At 42.9% G+C, this 21,886-nt stretch overlaps 1 protein-coding gene across 4 annotated transcripts in view; it reads right to left on the reverse strand.

The window, feature by feature from the left end:
* Positions 1-21,886, reverse strand: part of LOC311261987 (tetratricopeptide repeat protein 28-like) — a 199,026-nt gene that overhangs the window by 75,982 nt on the left and 101,158 nt on the right. For all 4 annotated transcript variants that reach the window (XM_084361064.1, XM_084361063.1, XM_084361066.1 and 1 more), the window contains one exon: positions 3,171-3,318. In XM_084361064.1, the coding sequence (XP_084217190.1) occupies positions 3,171-3,318 (148 nt within the window). The remainder of the gene's footprint in view (positions 1-3,170; positions 3,319-21,886) is intronic.

Consider the following 21,886-nt stretch of genomic DNA (forward strand, 5'->3'; position numbering starts at 1 on the left):
GTATTTACTTTCCCAGTTTGGTATGGATGTCATCAGATGGATCTCTTTGCTTTATGGCAGGAAACAAACATAAAGGTGCTTTGGGAGGACTGTAAACCTCACAGTGTGTCGAGATGTCTGTGGTAAGATAAATGATGAAGATAAGTAAACACTGCAAACACAGCTAGATACAATCAACTCTTTTTTGGCAACAAGGCAGCAACATTTTTTTTTGTTTATGCACAAAAGGGAATAATGTACTTGTTACAGAACTGCTATAAGAGATTTAAGTGTACTTACAAAGGATAACAATTTTTTTAGTGTAATGACCAGGATTGGGTGGTAACAGATTACATGTAATTGGGATTACAGAATCAATTTAGATAAGAGTAAACTAGAAAGCCACTCAGTAGAGCGTATTCCTCCACTATGGCCCAACAGTCCTCTTTAATTCGATCAAGCCTATATTTAAATCTGCTAGATCCAGATTTTTATTTGGATCCACATCAAAGTGCACTCACTCATAGATGCCAGCCACCTAAATATGCCTGTTTTTTTAATAAAGATCCATGCATCATTCCCTGAGAAATGTAAAAATAAAACGCACAATGTTAAAGAAAGTGAGAAAAATCTCCTGAATCTCTCACTTTATCTGGAACCACACCAAAAGTTAATGGGGTCTGTCCTGGGCTGTAACCCATCCTCCACTCAACAAGTAAACAGACATTGGTGAAAACAAAACCTCCTTGTGTCCAAATGATACAAAACAATAAAAACCCATGCCAGCCACAGTCTGTTCACCCTGCTGCCATCTGGCAAAAGATACAGAAGTATCCGTTGCCGTACCACCAGACTACAGAGCTGCTCATTCTCCACACTCAACCATAAATAGTTCATTTCTGAATGTATTTTTCATTAATTAGTCTGAGATACGTGTCTGACATACAAAGCTGGACTAGGTGATGGACTTGGCAGGAGAAAAAAGAACTGACTACATTACAAACTAATTTGATTCCCTGGTAATTACAATGTTGTTATAACCGAAAAGGCGCAAGTGGAAAATCAGCTCAGTACAACCACTTGAGTATAAGTTAATAGTAGCTTGACAAGCCATATTTGTGGCTCAAAGTGCTGAAGAAAATTTTCTAAAACCTCTGCCGTAGGTTGAGGTAATCAACAAGCTGAATCCTGGGATGAGTAAGCTACGTGGCCAATAAATACATCTGCCAAGAACGTGGCACTCTTCCTCTTTGAAGGAGAGAAAGCAATGCTCGCCTACCTTTCACTTATCAGGGGACTTTGGCTGAGTAACACTGATTATCCTCCCTGTTTGCTGGCGTAACATTGATTATCGTCCCCCTGTGCCAGCAGCCCCTCTGAGAGGATCATTGCTCCTAATCCTTTGACCTAGCTACCTCTCCTCAACACACCTTGGATTAGGTCCTCTGCTGGCTGCCTGGCACTGTGGGAAATAGGGTAAACAATTAAGAGATTAAATGGCTTGGACTAAATGTTGGTCTTCCCCTACTGAGAGGAACCATTCTGGTCCATGATGCTCGGGCCTCCTTTCATGTTTTGATTCCAGTGACAGGCTTATAGACCCAATGTGACTCAGATAAGCTCTCCTTTCTTTGTTCTCTTTGCAATATTCCTTTTCTACTGCGTTTCTTCCAAGGAGCGCTGTATTCAATCAAAGAAAAACTGAACAAAGACAGAGAGATTTGGTGATCTCATTGTACAGTTCAGTAAATTTTGGATTGTAAACAAGGCCACATTTATTCACAGGCACAGTCAGCACTGTTTGGAAAACACCTGATGACAAAGCAAGACTGCAGGATGACTCAGTCCATGTTGGCAGTCAGATCTGAAGAATATTAAATCCTCCGCAGTGGTCATCTGAGGGAAAATTGCTGCCAGGTTTGTTTTGAGGCTCATTAGGCTGGCCCACACTGATTACTCATGGACAATCAGGTCACTGCAGTTGGCTGTTACAACAGATAATAATGCATAACAGAAAGAACACATTTTAGTAACAATCTTGGCTTGAATACGCTACTTATAAATCCACTCAGCTGTAGGAAAAAGGCTTACACAGGGGCAGACACAGACAATGGCATTAGTGTTGGATGCTCATTAAGATAGTGGGATATCTGTGCGTGTGATCAGCCCAACTGACAATAAGATATGCTGAGGCTGCAGCCGTCAGGCCTCAGAGTCCAGAGGTAAGCACTTGACACCAACAGTCAGTCACAAAGACGGAGAGACGGACAGATAGAGAGATGGCCCGTCTGCCGGACGGGTAGAAAACTGACAGGTAAAGTCACCCCAACACGCTTATTGACTGGCAGAGTGTGAGGATTATCTGAGAGACAGGCTCCCAAGGAGTTGTAGGACAAAACATGCGGAGATGGTGAAGCAGACAGACTGTGACACGCAGACGCATGAACACGCTGTCAACACGCACTTACAAAAGTATTCAGCTTCTAGTCAATGTTAGTCAATGAAAACTGACTAAATATGTCCATACACTTTATTTCAATTACTACAAGACGATGAAAAGACAGGACCGACAACAATTAAAACTAACATCAACATGCAATGCTTCAGACAAAAAAATGACTAAAATGAAGTTTAAATAATTAAAACTGATAAAATCTCTATTTATTTTCGTTGACACAAAAAAAGAGGAGACAAAATACTAAAGACTGTTTTTTACACCGTGCAGGTTTTCTGATTCCTGTGCTGCGAGCACCTATCAGGACTACGCCAACACATCTTGTGGTCATTATTCACTTACAGTATATATGTTGCTAATAATATGAGTATAATGAGCCTCAAGGAAAGGAGCCGCTGTCTTTGTCGTCTTCCCGAGCGCGTAGGGCGAGTTGAGCTCAAGCTTGTCACTCTATCACAAAGTAGTTCTGCTTGTTCTGCCGCTAGGGTTGTCTCAGGCAAAACAATGAAAAAAAAGTCATGTTTCATGATGCTGTAAGTAGCTTAGGGTTATGGGAGTTGTTGTCTTTGTGGAATCCATTCAATGCAACTTGGGCAGAGATGTTAATGAACATGGTCATTTATGAAGAGTTTTATTCCTGTTAAATTTAGTCACGTTCCGAGACTTCACGTTCATTTTCTGACTTTCTCTGGGAAGTTACAGTGACAGGCGACCAATTTCTGTTTTCATTTCTTACCTCGTAATGGCGACTTCATGGCGGCTTCGACCATGCCCACCAGCAGCTGCAGACTCTTGGGGTCTTGGGCCAGCCCGGAGGCGAAGGCGGCCAGTGCGTCGGCATGGCGACCAAGGTACTGAAGGGCAACACCCTGTCGGAAGTATGCCTGTAGACAAGAAGAAGCAAGAGACAGAGTCATCAGGGCTGCAGTGTAGGGTTTACACAAACACATTAACAGACACACTCATTTCACGCCATTTCCATTTTTTCCACATGAGCAGTTTTCTGCACATGGCACCTCTCTCCTTTGTATTCCCATAATAGAGTGATCACTGGAGTTTCTGTACTTGTTAATTGGATTATAAGTTTTACATAAATGCACATGTTACACTCTGGCTGGCTGCCTTCTTAGGAGCAACTATTGTTTCTTCCTATTCAGTATTTTCTGCCTCTGTTTGCTGAGGGAGTGAGCGGCACACAACTACAGTAGAGCACTGGGATTTCTCTTTGGCTGTGTTTTGAAAAAAGTAAAGAGAGAGAAAAAAAGAGAATGAGAGGGAGCTACGTAGTCAAGCTGGCGTGTAGCTCAACAATAGAACACCAATAAATACTTCAGATTGCGCATTCCCTTTGTCAGGACGCAGTTATAAAACAAAACTGGCCAGAGTCTGTTTTTGCCAGATTTTATCATCAGATGTGTGCTTGTGTCATGTTTTGGATACGTGAATGGCTCTTCAAACAGACAAAATTATCTGCATTTGTCATCCAAGTCACATTTTTCCGAACATAATAATTCAGTACAACTGAGACATAAACTGCTTGCAACTGCTGACATACTGTATCTTTCTGTGAGAGACTAAAATGTTTTGGAACATTCTTCAGAATGAAAACTAAAACAGACGCTGTCTCTTGGATCCAAAGCCCCATCAATAAGGGTGTTTTTTCTTCTTCAGCATGTCTGTTTGGACTTGGATCCAAGCAAGTTTGTGACTCAGTATGTTTGTGTCTGAGGCCTGATCAGACAATAATCCTGGTGAGTTGTTAAACCTGACTCCGGTCCAGTCTAACAACAGCAGCAAAGAGAGTTGGAACTCGATCCAGCTCATTACTTACGATCCAAACCGCCAAATCCCCCCAAGAGAAAGCAAACTGTCTCTCAGAATAGTCATATCTGGGCTCGTGTGTCAGAAACACATAATTACAGCAGCATAGCACGGGGGAAAATGTGGGATATGCTTTGTGTGAGGCAAAGAAACAACAGAATCCGTCTAAAATTAAAGCTGTCATGTTTGGAGTCCGAATCTTTCCGAGACTAGTGTTTCTGTGTGTTTGTGCTTGTGTGTGTGGGGCAGCAGCAGTCTGGCCACTTCCTTAGTGAACAGGCAGTCACTCCACTCACAGCTTCCAAAAGTGACACGAAGGCTAATTTGCCATTAGCATCTAAGAGGCCTTTTCATTAGTCTTCCCAAGCTTCTCTGTTAGCACCGCTAGGAAGTGAAAAAGGCGGGGAGGATTAGAGAAAATGAGACATGACATTGAATTTATAGAGACCAGTAATTAATTTTGCTTCTGTCCGATCCCCCCAATGACTACAGATCTCTCTCCAGACCTGCTGCCTCCCCTCAACATTTCTACCTCCCTTCGCATGCATCACAACTCCATTGAAAATGACGAGGACAGAGATTAGATTCAAAGCATTAACCTTTGTTCTAACACTGTTATTATATGAAGGGAGTGCAGGCCAGGGTAGCCGCTCAATATTAATTGCATCTAGTGGCGGTGGAGTTTGGGCAAGACGCACTGGGCGAGAGAGGAGAGGCCCACAACGATTCGCCCCGGGGAACGAAAGACATTTAAAAGCACTGCTCCCTTTGATTAGATTTCGCCTACAATATGACTGCTCACCCAGAGATCTTGGTTGCCTTCTCTGACTGAAGCGACCAGGCAAAGAGGACGAGAACAAAGATGAATCAAATACGGCTCGCTTCAAACAAAAATTGACATCTTCTTTAATCCTTTTATTTTACCCTATCCTGCCCTACATAAGGCTCAAAGACGAGACTGTGTGGAGAGTGCATTAAAAATACTGCAAACACAAGCACGAGAACAAACGCATGAACGTAAGAGCCACAACGAAAATGACAGAATCGATGTGCTGTACAGCCTTATAGGATTTTTTTTTTCCTTCCATTAATCTCCCTCTGCCTTCAAAACACATCATGTGGCTGCACAAAGACATACACACATGATATAACCTCAGCCTCTGCATAATCCAACAAGTCAATTCAACCAGTGCTGCTCATAAAACAGAAGGTCTGCTTGAATTTAGCTGAATACTAGCGTGGGGAAGGCACCAAATAGTGCAGAAGAGGACAAAGCTGCGGAAATACCACCAACAGGTTTGCTTTGCTCGTGGCATGAGGCATTATGGGAGAAGGGGGAGTGAGATTTTACCCCTACACAACATTTTTTAAATTCACGCTTAACAGGATCTTTTCTAAAAACACAGCAACATCTGCTTAGAGCTGCTGCTACAGTGATTAGCACAGCCTCTAGCTCTTAGCCAGACAGAGAGAAATTGAGAGAGGGAGATAGAGAGAGGTAGGGGAAAGAGAGAGTATTACAGGAAAAGAGAGGGCTCCACAGATTAACTTTGCCCTGTCAACACACAGCATTACATACACAACAGAACGCTACAAGTTAGTGCTTAATCTTTCAGCCAAAAACCATCTCCCTAAACAGGATGCACTCCTCCGAAGGCAAACTTCTTACAGAACGCAGGCCCTCCTGAAATGTGACGCATCTGTTTGGCATCATGTACAACAAGACATCCACACACCAAGACTTCTTTTAATAATGCCTAAAAATTCAATCCAGGCTAAATTATTGAACCTTCCTGCATCTTCTCTATTTAATGCAGCAATGTGCTGATACCACAGAAGAGCGGATCGAGTTGGGAGGTTTGTCGTTCTTACCCGTGGGTAAATTCTGGGAGTGCTAACGCGCATGTGTGTCGGTACATGTGTGTGTTGGTGTGAGGCAACGAGAGAGAGGCTGGAAAACACATATGAATAAGGGAGAGGATAAAAGCTTTTCTTGTTCTCGAACATTTTAATATTTCATGAATGCTTGTTTGATGTAGTTTTAAATATTCATGTTTTTACGCTTAAGAGGAAGAGGGAAATGATGCAAAAAAAAAAAAAAGTTATTCACTCTGGTACACTGTGCTACATGCTGTGGGGAACCAACACGCTCTGCACACATATGCTCAAACAAGCTCATGCACACCAGAGTCGCATGCGCTCTCTCTCTAATGAGACACTTAGGATGAAACATGGACAATTTTCTCTCAGTGACAGCGCTGTTGTTCACAATAAGGCCCACAGTCAGAGCAGCTCAACAGAAAGTTGACACGATTAACATTGGGAGTTTGGCGCAAGACCAGCTGTTAGAGGCTCTTTTTCTATTAGCAGATTAATGCCTCAGCATATGTCCTTGCCCCCTTCTGAGGCTCCTCTTCAGTACACTGTAACCCCAGGGGGGTCGTCAGCCCCTGGGAGCACGTCTGTGTTTGCACTTGTCTATCCTTATTCAAGATCTGGGCCTAAAAGGCTTAAGACAGAATATATTTCCACTCGCTGTGCCAAATTGTCAAATAGTCTCTTGCTTCTTTTAAATCTCTTTTCAAAACTTTTCTCTTTGTGAAAGCTTTTGGAAAAGTTTGATATATGTTTTATTTATTGTTTTGATTCCTTTTTTATTTGATCCTACTCATTATTGTCTTTACTTCCTCTGTGCTCATGGTTTTTGGTGTCATTCTCACTCTGTCTGCCTTGTCAGTATTTATTTTCATTAGCAAGCACTCTGTAACATTGTTGTTAAATGGAGTAATATTCATAACAATGTTTTCATTTGTGTATAATCGTATCGGCCGATACACACAACTTGTTTGACAAAGATTAACAATGTGCAAAAGGAGTTTGAGTTGGCATATGGTAAAGGTGGATATACTGTATCTATACATTCGGGATGAATGTTGGTCGAAACAAATGTTGATACGCAGTACAATTTACACCGTTTTTAAAAAAAAAATCTTTTTTAAAAGAATTTACTGAACATTGAGGAGATGAAATGTATCATTTATATAAAGGCTATAACATGACAATGAGTTATAACTTTTCTTGGCTAGTACACCTTGAAAAAAGCTTTGTGTGTGTGTGTCAACCCACTGTCGGAGAGAAGAGAGTGTGAGAAAGTGCAGCTGGTACTGCTGTAACAATACTGTGGAAAATGACTATTGACACCATTTCAAATATTCAGTATTGATTTATTGATATATTTGACAACAAGATTCAGGATCCTGCCTGATGCAATCAATTGTACAATGTTCCTTATCTTGCATCTTATAATAGGATGGTCTCCCACAGATGTGAAAAACCTTGTTCGATCAGGCTGTTGCATCCTACATCTAGGTTCATTCCCCAGGTTGTACTATGAGATGTGTGTAGTGCTTCCAAGACAAAATGCTTACTAAAGACTGTCAAATCTATTGTTTACCTTATCCTGAATCTGTCATTTTCAGCAAGAAATCAAATTGCCAAGGTAATTTGTAACTGCTTTGTATCAGGGGCCTTGGAGCTGGAAACCCGCCCGTGTCAGTATTCTGCCACACATCCAGAGTTGTAAAATCTCAACCACTGTGATGTCTCTCTAAACAAACAGCATAACTCCTCGCCCACAATGCAGGCAGCCTGTCAGTGAGCCAACTGCTCCAGCTGTGCTCCAGTAGCCCAAGGCCTTGAGTGGCTTGCTGTGCCCTGATCGGTGATCAGCAATAATAGAGATGCTCTCAAATGTGGAAATCAATAGAAGCCACGTAAGCTCCGTTTAGACCGTGCCACACCCTTCACTGCTGTAGTGTGTTTAGGATACGCCTGCTGCAGATGGTTTCTGATCACCCGCAGGGCAGTTGGTGCCAATGTGACCACTCTGAACAGAACCCCCGCTGGCGACATAATGGAACCCAAATCAGACCATCAAATAGGGACAGCAGGCTGCAAATACACCGCACAACACACACAAATACAAACTGAAGAAAAATACATCAATAAATCCTCAGAAAGACCACCCATCTGTCTCCCACAAACATGACAGGTGAACATGGGTTCAGCTTTTCACACAGGCCATGACGCTGGGAACACATTAACACTAATGGTGTAACAGGAACAAAGGGAATGCCGCCTTTCTTCCCCCTGTTTCTTGGCTCTTTAGAGGTGTCATTGCCTGGTTTCCAATGTGACCCAGAAATGTCATGTGTCGACCACGGTTTCAGACAGGAGCTGCCGCCATCCGTTGCAAATCTACACTTTCAAGGTGACACAGTCGATTCGCAGGGTACACAAAATGTCAGCTGCTTAATTTAATATCCAGGGATAACTGTCGGCCATGACAAATTAGCTGGGAGAACAGCTAAAAAAAGGGAAATGGAATGATTGCTGCTTTGGGCCTTCTGCCCTTCAACTTGACAAGCTGAAAGCCACAGTACAGCACAATGGAGGCTGCACTTAATAAAATTTAATTCTGAAGCCAGGTCCAAGATTTTCTACCCATCTTCCTGTGTCTCCCTGCAGGTACAAATCTCTCTCCCCCAGGACTGAAGAGGTCTTAGGTCGGGCTTCATGAACGTGGCAGTGGAGGACTTACACCCATCGCCTCGGGCCAAACATCAACCTCTGGCCTCGGGGTCACTGCGATAGATTCATGACACAGCTGCCTGTCTATTACCATCTCCCCAATCAAATAAAACCAAACTCTAAACCAGCTATCACCCCTGACCTACATCGATCAAGTGTTTGTTTTATCAGTGTGTGTGTGTTGTGTCAGTGAGAAAAAACACTGACAGACCAATTTCTCCTCACACCAAGGGAAAGATTTTTCCGCATTAATCCGGCTAATCGATGAAAAACGTTGCTTTTTGTTTTGTCCTATATGCTGACTTAGTGAGCTTCTGTAGAGCAACCCTGGTCAAGTCTACAGTGATTTTATGTTAACAACAAAAGCCACATAAAAGGTGCATGTAAAGCACTTATGCAAGTCAAACTGAAGCACCTTGCAATCTGCATGTAGGTAGACGCTGTAAAATATTTATGATCCATTGATGTATTCCTCCCTAAGGGCGTTGTAGACTCTGGTGATTGCTGTTCCATCTAAAGCCCTTAATTAGCCCATTAGATTGGATGGCTCTAATGAGAGCAAATTAAACTGATCATTCTTTGTGGAGCCAGCAATTAAAGGGTAAATGTTTCATTATTCAGTGAGTGGTGACAATAAGAGCCAGGTAAAATCCAGGTTGCCTGGTAGAGGTTTCAGTGTGAAAGACATTGTAGTACTCTCTCACAGCTGCAAGGAATCGATTAGCCGGCGCACATCAAACTGGCAGCCAGCGCGGGACTTCAGATTGGAAAAGGTCATAGTCAGGTATGTGGAATCAATGCTGAGCTCTCTGTATTCACTGTGTCTCACATTATCTGGCTGGGGGGATGGTTTAACGTTTTCTAAAAACAATTACTAAAAGACAAAGAGAACCCTCAATAAAGAAGGTCAGGACTCATGATCGCGACAGTGTCATGTGGCGCACATCCATTGTGACAGTCAAAGAGGAACAGACGGGAAAAACTGATATTGCTCATTTATCACAAACAGATGAAACAGCACAATAGTGGCAAGCTGTGGGGTCTTCCAGTGACATGCTGTCACAATGCACTGTTTGGCAGAGGGAATTCAATTTTCTTTCCGCTACGTGCATGTCCACCATAACTGAGGGTTTTCACAAAGGAAACAGACCAATGGAAAAGTGATAAACCAGCAGATAAAATGGCAATATGCCTGCAGCTCATTCCGAGCACGTTAACTCTAATGTTAGAAAAACCATGTCACACTCTTCCGCTATGATTTATAGCCCGATTTGTCACATGGATGCAGCTAGCATACTTGCGTTCTTATTAGCATCTTAAGAGTCTTGAGATGTGAGGCTGAGAGGGTCAGGGTGCTAAACAGATTTCCGTGCCCCTCTCAACTAGATCCTCGGCTCTGCTCTGCCTGAGCAGTGTGCACGAACCCCACAGCCACAGGGGCTGACTCTCAATTAAAGTAGGCATTAATTACTTAAAGGAGCTTTAATCAATCAAGGCCAGATGGTGAACCTGAAAAAGAGAGCAAACTCTAGGCTGCGGAAATGCTTTTCCCGAATGGACTTGAGGTGGCCATAAAAGGCTCTATTACAAAACACCTACAAGGCTTACGTTTTTCGAATATATTTTTTGCAACCAAAAAGGGTCTTCAAGCAAGGAGCTGCAATTTCTGCTAAATCCATCAGGTGTTGTCACAACTGAACTTCTCACTTATCATTAAAACTCAAATCTAATTTAGAAGGTCAACAATAAACTCACGATAGAACTAAAACTCACTTTTTTGTAATACAAATTATAGCTACTGATTATACAAAGTCAATGCCAATTGAATAAGCAGCCCTGACCATATGTGTCCCTGATGTGTTTGGCCCTACAGTGCCGACAGAAGAGGCTACTTGGCCCTGGCTGCTGTACTCTCCTGGCCCGAGGCACCACATCCTCCATCTTCATTTGTACTGCCTTAATTGGCTTTGACAGTGAACTCAAGCATGGCTGAAAAATACCCTCCTCTTAGTAAACACTGACTGAGAGACACATGTTCTCAACATGGTAAACCAGGCATCTCCATTAGCCATTAGGATGGGTAGTCATGTCCAGCTGACCCTTTCTCTTCAAAGCGTGACACTCGGAGCTTCACATCTCAAACGCTGCTGCCGTCTCAAGCAATCTATTGAATTTCTAGTGGGAGACAAAGGCTGATGAAGAACAAAAAAAGCAACATCCTATTCACAAGCTGTTAAAACTGGCATTTTCTGAGGTGTGAAAAATCAGCTGCCAAGTAAAAGAAGCATTTCCGAGCCTGAGGTGTTTTACGGTCCTGGTTATCACTGCTCGCTGAGCTTGAAGCTCCCAAAGAGAGACAAAGTCCATCAAGTCATTACCCCCCCTCGTTTGTGTTGGGTTCATTAGGTTGCTCTGGCCTTGGTGGGAAGTTGCTTCATCAAACAAGAGTCAGCAGCACAGGCTGCCTGACAGTGTGGCTTCTCCAGAGCTGCCCTGCAACACTTCAAAAGACTCACAGTCAGCCTTTATGGAAAGCTCTAATGAAAAGCATGGCATGAGCCCCACTGCTTTTGATTCTGCTGGTAAGGAGTCATACATGATTGAGTAAAGGCAAGCTGAATCACAGATAAGACGCTGAGAGGCTGAGAGGACTGGAGAAACAATAAGGGAAGGGTGAGAAAAGACAATGGTGATTTAGCCCAAAGGGTTGGACATACACTTAAAATGAGGAGGAGGTGAAAAGACAGACGAAGAGGGTGAGAGAGGAAGATAAAGGTTAGCACATGGAGGACTCACAGAGATGCCTCTTGTTATTCCATCCAAGTGTACTGTACATGTCAACTGCCATCCGGGCTATCAGAGCTCTTTATTGTGTATGACCTGTTTCTCCTTCCCATCTCCCAGTGCAGCAGCAGCATCAGTAAACTGGGCTGTTGTGGCTGCAGCACCACTGCTTTGCCATGCTTGTGCACGCGGAGATCTCCCCAGCGATTACCAGATAAATGCACTTTAATTCACAACACATGCGATGGGGGTTTATATATAGACTCGCTAATTCCCCCTCGGCCACACTGCAATATGAACTCCATGCTGCACCAATTTAAGTGTGTGATGAGTCCCGGGCAGACAGGCTCCTCTACTTATCATATATATGACATGCTCCAGCACATTGCTGGGCCAGGGAAAAATATCAGGAGCTGAAAAAAAAAAGTATGGTTATGGTTGGACCAATGTGGATTTTTCATTATTAATGAGGAGAATCATTTTCAGGCCCGCTTGCCTATTGAGAATTATCGCTAAATCCCAGATGTAGTTGAGCCGAACAGCGGTACCATTTTCCGGGAGATGTCACACCCATAGAGTAAGAAATCGGGCATTTTGGCAAGCATGATGCTGCTAATGCACATTTAGCAACAAGTACTCACTATTTTACATTGAAATCCTGACAGTCAACTCCCATAATGCGACTAATTGGCAGAGTTCTACTGAAAGGAGGTGTCCGCCTTTGATAACACTGAGTGGTCCTGTAACACATCTGCACAGTCTGTGTTAGCTCATTAAACCGCAAGTTCCCTCAGCGTTCTTTGGCCATCACCATGCATCATTAATTGTGTCCGCCTGCTAATCACGTTAGCTGCATCTCCTTGGCTTTGATATCTAACTCCATGCGTGCTGCGTGACTCGATGGCCTGTCCTGTAACAAGATGAAGCGAACAGGTTTCCTTACCACCTGTGGACACTTTATGAATTCCAAAAAAAGTAAATATGTTAATTGAAACTCCTCTGGCAACCGGTCTCAACATAAAAGTGATCCACCACCAGAGAACACACATACAAACACGCTCATACACACACACAGCTAGCCAAATAAAAACACTTGCTCAGAGCTATGAGTCATACTGTGGGTGCCAACAATCAATGGGGCTCACCGCACCCAGCTGGTTGTAGTAGCAGAATGTATTAATTTTCTCATTTAGAAACAAATATATACTACAAATAGATTAATGGTGTTTGATCAGCTTGGCAGAGCGATGCCAATTAGTATGCATGGATGGAAAGAGGAATGATGCTTGAGTCTTCTAAGTGCTGTTCTAAAAGCATATGGAAGCAACCAAAATGCAGTCAAAGTGAGCTGACATGACGACTCATCTTACGCTAAATTCACTGTAGCTCCCAAGGAGGGGGCTGCATTACAAAGAGAAGAGGTGGAGATATAGAGGAAGAGAAAAAAGAGGAGGGAGACGACAGCGGAGCCATGGGAGCCAGGAGAGCAGGCACACAGGCGTAGAAAATTGAGGCTATGGTTAGCTTAGGACCAGGGAGAGGTGAAAGTGGCCCTCATTTCATACTACACAGAGTTTGGCAATTACTGGTGACAGCGCCTCGCACCAAGACGGAGAAAAGATTGATCCGGACAAGCAAGACCCTGTTTGCTTTGTTAAAAGTAATTAATCACTGTGGCCACAGAGGAATGGTGCCTTGAGTGCTACGCAGTTCTGCTGAGTGTGTTGGCATGTCTGTGAGTGTAGCCATATGTGAGAATAAGTACATAAGCCTGTCCCAGCATACATTTCTGCACACATGTCCAAAATGGCTAAGGTGAGAAAAAAGGATGGAAGGAGAACTTTGGGGAAGAAGGGGGGAAAAAAAGGCAGACTGAGGAAAGAGGAGAACACAGGAGGAACATGCGCACTCTGCACCCATTTATTCACATGCATGCACTCAGGAGGACCAGTAGTGTAATCCATCATAAGAGTCCTATCCACACCCACTGAGCAGGGAACTACAGTAAAGGGAAACTGTGGATAAAAAAGGTGGAAAATAAGGAAGAATTCTCCTTCTCTCACCTTCACTTTACTCTGAGGGAAATGGTGGAGTCACATCTTCTGCTGCAGGTTACGAACAACATTCACTGTGTTTCATCATGACCATTCTCTCCCTCGCTCTAAATTAATTTTCTCTCTGAAAAGAAACTGCAGTATTTCAGCGATGTCATTAAAACCAATTTCGCATCCATCATATTTTAATTGCTCATACAAACATTTTTAATTGGACGAGGAATCTAAAAGTGAGCTCGTTTTTATCACATTAGACACCCTGCTTCTACTTCTGAGGGATTCTATAGATCCTGTGTATACTCATTGTTAATGCCTCCTGTACTCTCTTGTTACCTTGGATGGTTATCTCGCTTGTCAGACCAAATAGGCTGTAATTACAGAAGTATAATTGTGTAAATTGTTGTGCTTGTTGTAAAAATTAAAGCTTGGAGAAGAAAGTAAAACTGAAAACACGCAGCGCATACTGTAAAACCCATTGGATCACACTAGGGCTGCCACAAACGATTATTTTGATAGTCGACTAATCACCGACTATTTTTTCGATTAGTCGACTAATCGGATCATACGTAAATTGAATGTATAACATACAGTTTATCGTACCAGCATGCAGCTGCTCTTATATAACAATCATTAGCTTTCAGCTTGAAGTGTTTAAGGTATATGCTAACTACTAGTGACATAGGCCTTAATAAACTCTCCCATGACATTCTCATGCACCTGTACATCAGAAACAATAGGAGTGATAGGTACAGTAGGATATGCAATAATTAACTACTGCATACATCTTGACAGCTCTACTTTACACTGTTGATTTGTATAATCCCAACAGACATGTCCGGTGATTTTCAGCTTTCTGTGTTTGTTTCTGTGTCTGTTTTGATGATACAAGTCAGAGGTCCTGAAATGTGTGTTTCTCTTCTATAAAACACATTCTACATCGCGGAGGCAACGTCTCTCCACTGAGGGCTTCCTTCACCTTTGAAAGGGGGCAGAGCTCCGTGGGAAACACCTGCCTGACACAGCAACGTAGGGAACCGTGCACGTCCGCGGCGCACAGCTCCACGGACATGCACGGGGGAAAAACGGCGTCGCCGTCGCACCGAATGCACGCGGCTACGCGCCGCTTTGGGTTGTGAGCACGCATGTTGCGCGTCTACATTGGAAACTAATAGGTAGACTATTATCAGTATAATCAGAGGCAACCATGAATGAGTTCGCCTCAGTTTCACGTGATTGTCACTGTCAGCCTGTTAATTTTACTGACCCGAGCTGAGACGAACCCCCCCCCCAAACAAAAACTCTTCGGATCTGAACGATTCACACAAGTCACCTAATTGGCCACGAAAAAAGCGAGTTGCGCTTTTCGGCGCGCTGTTTGCATCCCTGAATATAACAAAAGTGCATTTTGTGCTCAGTGCTCACAACGAACTGTATTCAACTTTACTACACTCTGACTCTATATAATCCCAAACTGCACAAGGCTCTTGTTCTTAAGGCTAATGAATCAAATCGTCATCGCTAATGTTAACGTTTATAGCTATCAATATGAGTAAGTAGTAAGTTAGCTCTCTGTTTACGCTAATGTTAGCAGCTAACTAGCCAGTTAGCTTAACGAGACGCCGGTCCCTTTTCATCGTCGTTGTCAGCCACAACGTGCTTCCTTTTCAGGAGCTCGTGCATCGCGCTTGTGCTGCCGTGAAAGGCAAGTTCTGTCTTGCAGATATTGCATCGCACACTTTTCTCTTTAGTTTTCTTAAAATGCTCCCACACTTTTGAGCTCCGTTGCCGCCGGGTAGCCATGATACCAGAGAGCCCGTCTGGTATAACTTCAGGTGACACCACGGCTGACCCAGATTACCACTACTGCGCATGTGTGTCAAGGACAGAAAGGCAGACGCGGCAGTGGAAGGTGCCGCAGCAGAGAGAGAAAACAAAGTTAAAAAAAAAAAAACGACGCGTCGACTATTAAATTAGTTGTCGACGATTTTAATAGTCGACGTAATCGTGACTAGTTGACTAATCGTGGCAGCCCTAGATCACACACACACTCACACCACCCCGAAGCCTTGCGTGCTGTGAACCACCTCCCTCATCCCCACCCTTCACACTGCAGTGATAACAGCAGCAGGACCCCAGAGCTACAGGGACACAACCATGATCAATAAGAGCACATACACACACACATACACACACACTCAGGGGAGTCCAGTGATCCCGCTGTAGCTGGGGGTCTTAGGGGAATGGGCGTCACTGGGCGATGGGAAAATTGGATGTGAAATCGTGAGTGGAGTAAAGAAGAAAAGACAGAGGGGTAGGCCATGAGAATAATATGGGTGTTCTCTAGTGTCATATTTCTATCCGTAAGCTAGAGTTAGAAGGGCAGCAGCTGCAGCAGAGAAATGGCCACGCGCTGAGAAAGCGCTCATTGAAGTGTTGGCTGTGCAGCCGCAGGCCTGGACGCTAATAGAAACAGAAGCCGGGGACGCCTCTGTGTCAGCGCCTCAGCTGAGCGGAATACTAAATTCTCCTCTCGTGCTAATGATTACCCCGAGCAAGGTGCAGGTCCGCAACACCACTTTGCAAATGAACATCAGCAAACCTGCAAATTCAAATTAGCACATTGTCCGGACCCGCCTGTCTACACTCACACTGCACTGTGGTGCAATACCTGGAGGACACAGTTTGACTAATAAGAGGAATGAGTCTCTGGCTAAAGCTAAATACTGAAGCTTTGTATCTCCCCACACTGCACTTGCCACCTCTCTGTGTTAATCCAACAGTTTGCCTGAGTACAAACTGATAGGGCTGGGGGTTTTAGGACTAGATGTGGTGTGATAAATGGTGAGAAGGTGCTGACCCCCCCTCTATAGCAAAGGTGTATGAATTACCTATCAGGCTAGCCAGGGAGTGATGACCCCAGTCGATGTAGCCAACCCCACTGCCATCATTTACTGGGCCACTAGCCCCTGTTTGAGACCCTGCCATAACTTACTGTACACACACACACACAACCTCTGGACCATTTAAGGAGGACTCACTCTCATAACTTATCATTAGATGGCACTGCGTGTGAGTGATGTTCTATTACTTAACTACAATACAGATATTGAAGCCTATTATATCATGCTTACTGAGGTAATTATAAAAGATGAGCAGAGAGTCCCGTGCTATCGCGTCTGCTTTGGTTAATATTGTGTTTACCTGCAGCTTGTGAGCCCATATTAGTCTTTATATGTCAGCACAGTTTCATTTTTTGCTTATATTCTCTTTTCTGCAAAATAACTCACTGCTCTCCGTGCTGGAAAATATGTTACAACATATTCCCTAACACTTTCCTCCCTGCATCATTTATCATGTTGTGGCATTAAGATAACATCCTGCACTGAGCCATCTTCTAGAGCTACTCTATGAATAAACTTCCTAATATCAGCCAGTGATGGCTCATTATGCTAGCCTATCATGCTGGGCCTCTTTTAAAAGTGTTTTCTCTCTTGGGCAAAAGAAAAAAAAATCCATGCTGCTATACTTTTTCTGTGCTGCTGGATTAAGCATCCTGTTTTAAACATTTTTCTGCTGCTTTTTCCCCAGAGCCTGTGGAGATGAAGAGAGCTTTGGAGTGTTCTGAGAGAATTTCATTCAACCTGTAGTGCTTCAAGTTCCCCCAAGGGAGTTTCCTTTCCCTCTGTCAGGGGTCTGAAAGCTAAACAACCCCGAGGAGAGGGCCAGAGGAACCACTCATCTACTGTACAAACATGGTAAGCACAGACATGGTGGAGCGGCAGTGTGTTTACAAGGCTAACCGAGCAGATAGATCATTTCGATCACTCTGAGAGAGGTCGTCGGAAGAGGTCACATGAAGGTATGTTCATAGGCAGCAATAATTAGAGTACATAGCAGATATATTTAGAAGCTGAAACCTTAAATCATACAGATAAAAATAAATGTAAGCTTGGGAAAACCAACTTCAACTTCAAGCCAACCATAAAGCAATGGTTAAAAAAACTCTGTCTGATTGAACTTTACATCACTGTGCTGAAATTCTCTTCATCAGATAATAAAAAACCTTGAAACATAAACAAATCAAATGTGGCCACAACCACATCAATCTACGTATGGGTGTTGTTAAATGTTTGTGTGTGGTGCGTGCATGTGTCTGCGTGCATGTGTCTGCTCCCCTTCTATCATTGAATCGTCTTATTAAACCCGTTGCCTGGAGAGACCGGAGCAATTACTCACTCCTTCACAAAACCTTTTGGACTTTGGGCCACATTCGATGTGCTGCTCCAAATGTCACACACCTAAGCTGGCAATTAAACACCACTCTCCCTCAGTGCCTGTTTTAATAGGCTTCCTCGACTAAAAATAAAAGCTGCAAGGAAGGTATTGTCATATCACATTACAAAAAAACGGTAATGTGTTTTTATGGAGCATAATTTCTATATAATTTGCAAATATTCTCAGATAATTAAGTTCAATTACAGCGACATGATATCTTTGTATTGTATAACTGATCATGAAAACATTCACCAGGAGATACGGGCAGAGGCAGCCCATCATATTTTCTACTTGATTTGCACTTGTAAGTTACAACACTTTTTGTTGCTAGGAGAATGGATACGTTGCACAATATTATTATGTTTGATTGTATGTATGTATGTACAGTATGTATGTGATTTTAAATCTTGTGTGAAATGTAAGCAATTTTAAAATATGACAAAAGATTCTATGAAGCTGTCATTCAGGTAAACCATTGTATAGCTTATATGATTTATATTAATTAGGACATTGGATCAAATTTAACTCCTGACAATGCATATTGTGAGCAGTTGGGGGGAAATTACCTCCAAAATTAACTGTAATGTATTTCATATTACTAATTACTATTATTTTAAAGTAACAAGTTACTTTAAGATATGCAGAGAAATAAGTTACTACTTTTGCAGTGCTTACACCAAAATAACGACTTATTACGACGGCATTAAAAAAAGGAAGAATATTGTTTTGCTACTAGTGTCGGATTAACTTGGTCTCTATTGACTATAAAACCTTTTAATATCATTCAAAACATATTGTTTATCATCATTTTTCTCATGTTCTGCAACATGAGAAAACACCTGGAAACTACAAAAACTGCACTGTGTCTGACCGGAACCCTAAAACAGTCTGTGTGGCAGGACTTTGCACCATAATGCATTGAAATAGCATGGCTCCAATGCAACCCAACAACCCACCCATACAGCACTGGAATGGGAAAATGATGGGCTTCAATCGAGGGGGATTGATTTGTTGATAGTCAATAACAGCTCGTTCTACCATGGCAGCAAAGGGAGCACTTGCAATTTTCCAGGGACTGTCCTGGGATGAAAACTAACAATACGAAACAAACACACTCAACAACACCGGGCAGCAAGAATAGAAAATATGTCTCCTGTCGAAAGAAGGCGTTTTTTTGTTTGCCGAACAAAGTTAGCAGATAGTGAGCAATGAACTGCAATGAAAAAACATTTTGGATTCTTTTGTGGACCTTTACAGACAGAAGGAATATAAAATAATAAGGAATTGACACAAATTAGGCGTTTATGACGGCAAATCTGAATTAATTATTCTTTGGTTGTTATGGTTTCTGTAACATGAACTGAATGACCGAATTGTGGAGAATCTGACCAATCTAATCATGTACAGCTGACCATGAGCATGTCCATACTGACAAAAGTTAAAACAATTCTATCATTATGAGCCCCTTTGAACTAGCTAAAACATGTTGCAGATGATCCAATGGGTGTTAGCAGGTTTAAAAACATCTATAAACACTTAATTTCAGGTGATAACACGTCATTGGACATAGTAACTGTCATAACATTAACACAAATCCAATGAGAAACTTGTTATATTACTCTGTTTAAAGTCATATATTGCTGTAGCACATTCCTTTTGTAGCACGTTACCCCCAACACTGAAAATGAGTGGAGAAACATTTGGTGCTAATTGCCTACAACTAATCAAAACACAAGGTCAGATAGCAGTCACAATTAATGCACACACCAGCCAGGTCAGAGTTGGACAACACTCTCCCGTCAAGGCTCATTCAGAGGGACTGAGTCACATCCACTGTTCTCTATCTATTCTGTTCACCCCAGTGTCACTCTGCAATGCGTAAAGTCCAATTAATAGACCAGTATCTATGCATGCATGTCACAATGGCAGCTGCCTCACCCCCTCCTTCTTCCTGGGCACAGCTACAACGGGTGCTCAGTGTTTATGTCACCTCTTAATTGCATTTTTCCCCCATGGTAGAGGTATGGCTTTGTGCAGACGCCCCAAGGAAGAAAAAGAAGGTCAGGCTGCCAATTTGGAGCTGGCAGGTCGAGAGTAGCGGCAGCACTTAGTTTCGCTTGAGAAGAGAATGGAGGGCTGCTGCTCATCTACGAAAAACCGGGACAAACAAAAGAGATAAGTGAAGGGGAAAGGAAGACAAATCCCCCTCCTCTCATTGCAGTCTAGAGGCTCTGGGAGAGTGACACCAGGCTTACAGAGTAGTCCCATGTTGCACAGCTACCTGTGATTGAACAGGGACAACACAGAACTGGGGGGATGGATTTTCAGGAGGACCACTGAGAATATGCAAAGACAATACACAAGGACATCTCTCATATCCAGTCGCATGAAGTGTGACTGTCCATCTGAGCACAATTAAGTAAATGAACTGTCGGAAGCTCCGACCTCTTTATTCATTTAAATTGAAGAATTTAAAGGCAATGTTGATATTAACCGAAACACAAAGGATCAAATGACAGTTGGCACTTTACACTTAATTCAAAGTTCTTATTCTATGACCCTGACATAACTGTGAGTTTATAAAACATGATTGGGGAAGACCTTGAAACTAAACAGACTTTCAAAGTCACTTAAAGAACAAGCAGTGAAGCTGAAGTAAATCAGAAGGGCAGCATCATGATGAAATGTCATGTAGCCCTGAGGCAGCTTGATCTGCCCCTGGTGATTAATGGATTTAAGAGATCTGGTCCTGTTCAGTGTGGTGATGCTCTGATTGTTTGCAGAGGAAAATGAAATCCCCAAAGATCCCAAAGTCAGAGGGTGGTTTTTAATAAACTAAATAAAAAATAAAGTATATGAACTCAGTGCATTGTCCCTCATTGTTAAAGGGGAAGAAAGCGCTATAATCATAAAAGAAGAAGGAGAAGAAAAGCAGTGCTTACACTGCCTTAATAAGAAATGGCCTTTCAGCAAAGTTAAGAAATGTGTGCCCCAGTTGCTACCATGCCTTCTCTGACTTGAACAGATACGGTTTGACAAAGAGCCAGTGAACCCTGGACTTTTCGTTTCTTTCCATTTCTGAATAATTTCCATTAAACCATCCCAATGTGGTAGTGGTGGGGGTGAGGGAGAGGGAGAGAAAGAGAAAGAGGGGGCAAGAGAAAGTGAAAAGATAAGGGGCAAAGGTAGTTAAGAGGCAGCTGGTTTAGAACTGCATACACACAAAAAAAGAGGATAAGATTAGGGCCAACAGTATATCTTTCACCACTGCACTCTGTTTGAGCCCCGCCAAAGGACTCCCTAAAAAAATACAAAAAAAAAAGAAAGAAAATAATTTGCTTGTGACGACAAATCAGTTCCAGTGAAACTACAGTTTGCAACATGAAAAGAAAGAAGGCACCTATCTCTTTGACCAGGCCTCTCTAGTGGGGGGTGACTCGCACACTAAAGGACCAAGGCTATTTAAAAAGGCAGGCAGTTTAATCTCTATAGATCCCCCTATTTGCATTCCAGTGTGTCTGGGTCAGACTGTCAGTCTGTCTCCTGCTCTCGCTGTCTGTCGGTCACAATCCAGAGTGTCACTGCACTAAGTCAGGAGGACATGGCAGCTCTGGTCAGGGGTTCATCATGGGTCAACAACTGGGTCCAACCCAAGGGGACAGCGGCTCTTGTTTATGGAAAAGGATCTTTTCTGTATGCAGTCAGCCATGAAGGTCTAGTCCTTTTAATGCAAATATATCTGCATTACACAGGGTAGAGGTGGTGGACTAATTGCCAATTGGTACAATTAAAGCATAATTCTTCTCTCGGGGTGTACAGCGGGACATAATGTTCAGTAGAGAACAAGAGTGACGGATGGAAGAGAGAGGCAGCAGGTGAAAGGGTGAGGAAGCTAGGTCACCCATCAAAAACACACCCATCACTCCAG

Source organism: Pagrus pagrus (genome assembly GCF_965226575.1).
Source record: "Pagrus pagrus genome assembly, chromosome: 8".
In the NCBI taxonomy this organism is placed as follows: domain Eukaryota; kingdom Metazoa; phylum Chordata; class Actinopteri; order Spariformes; family Sparidae; genus Pagrus; species Pagrus pagrus.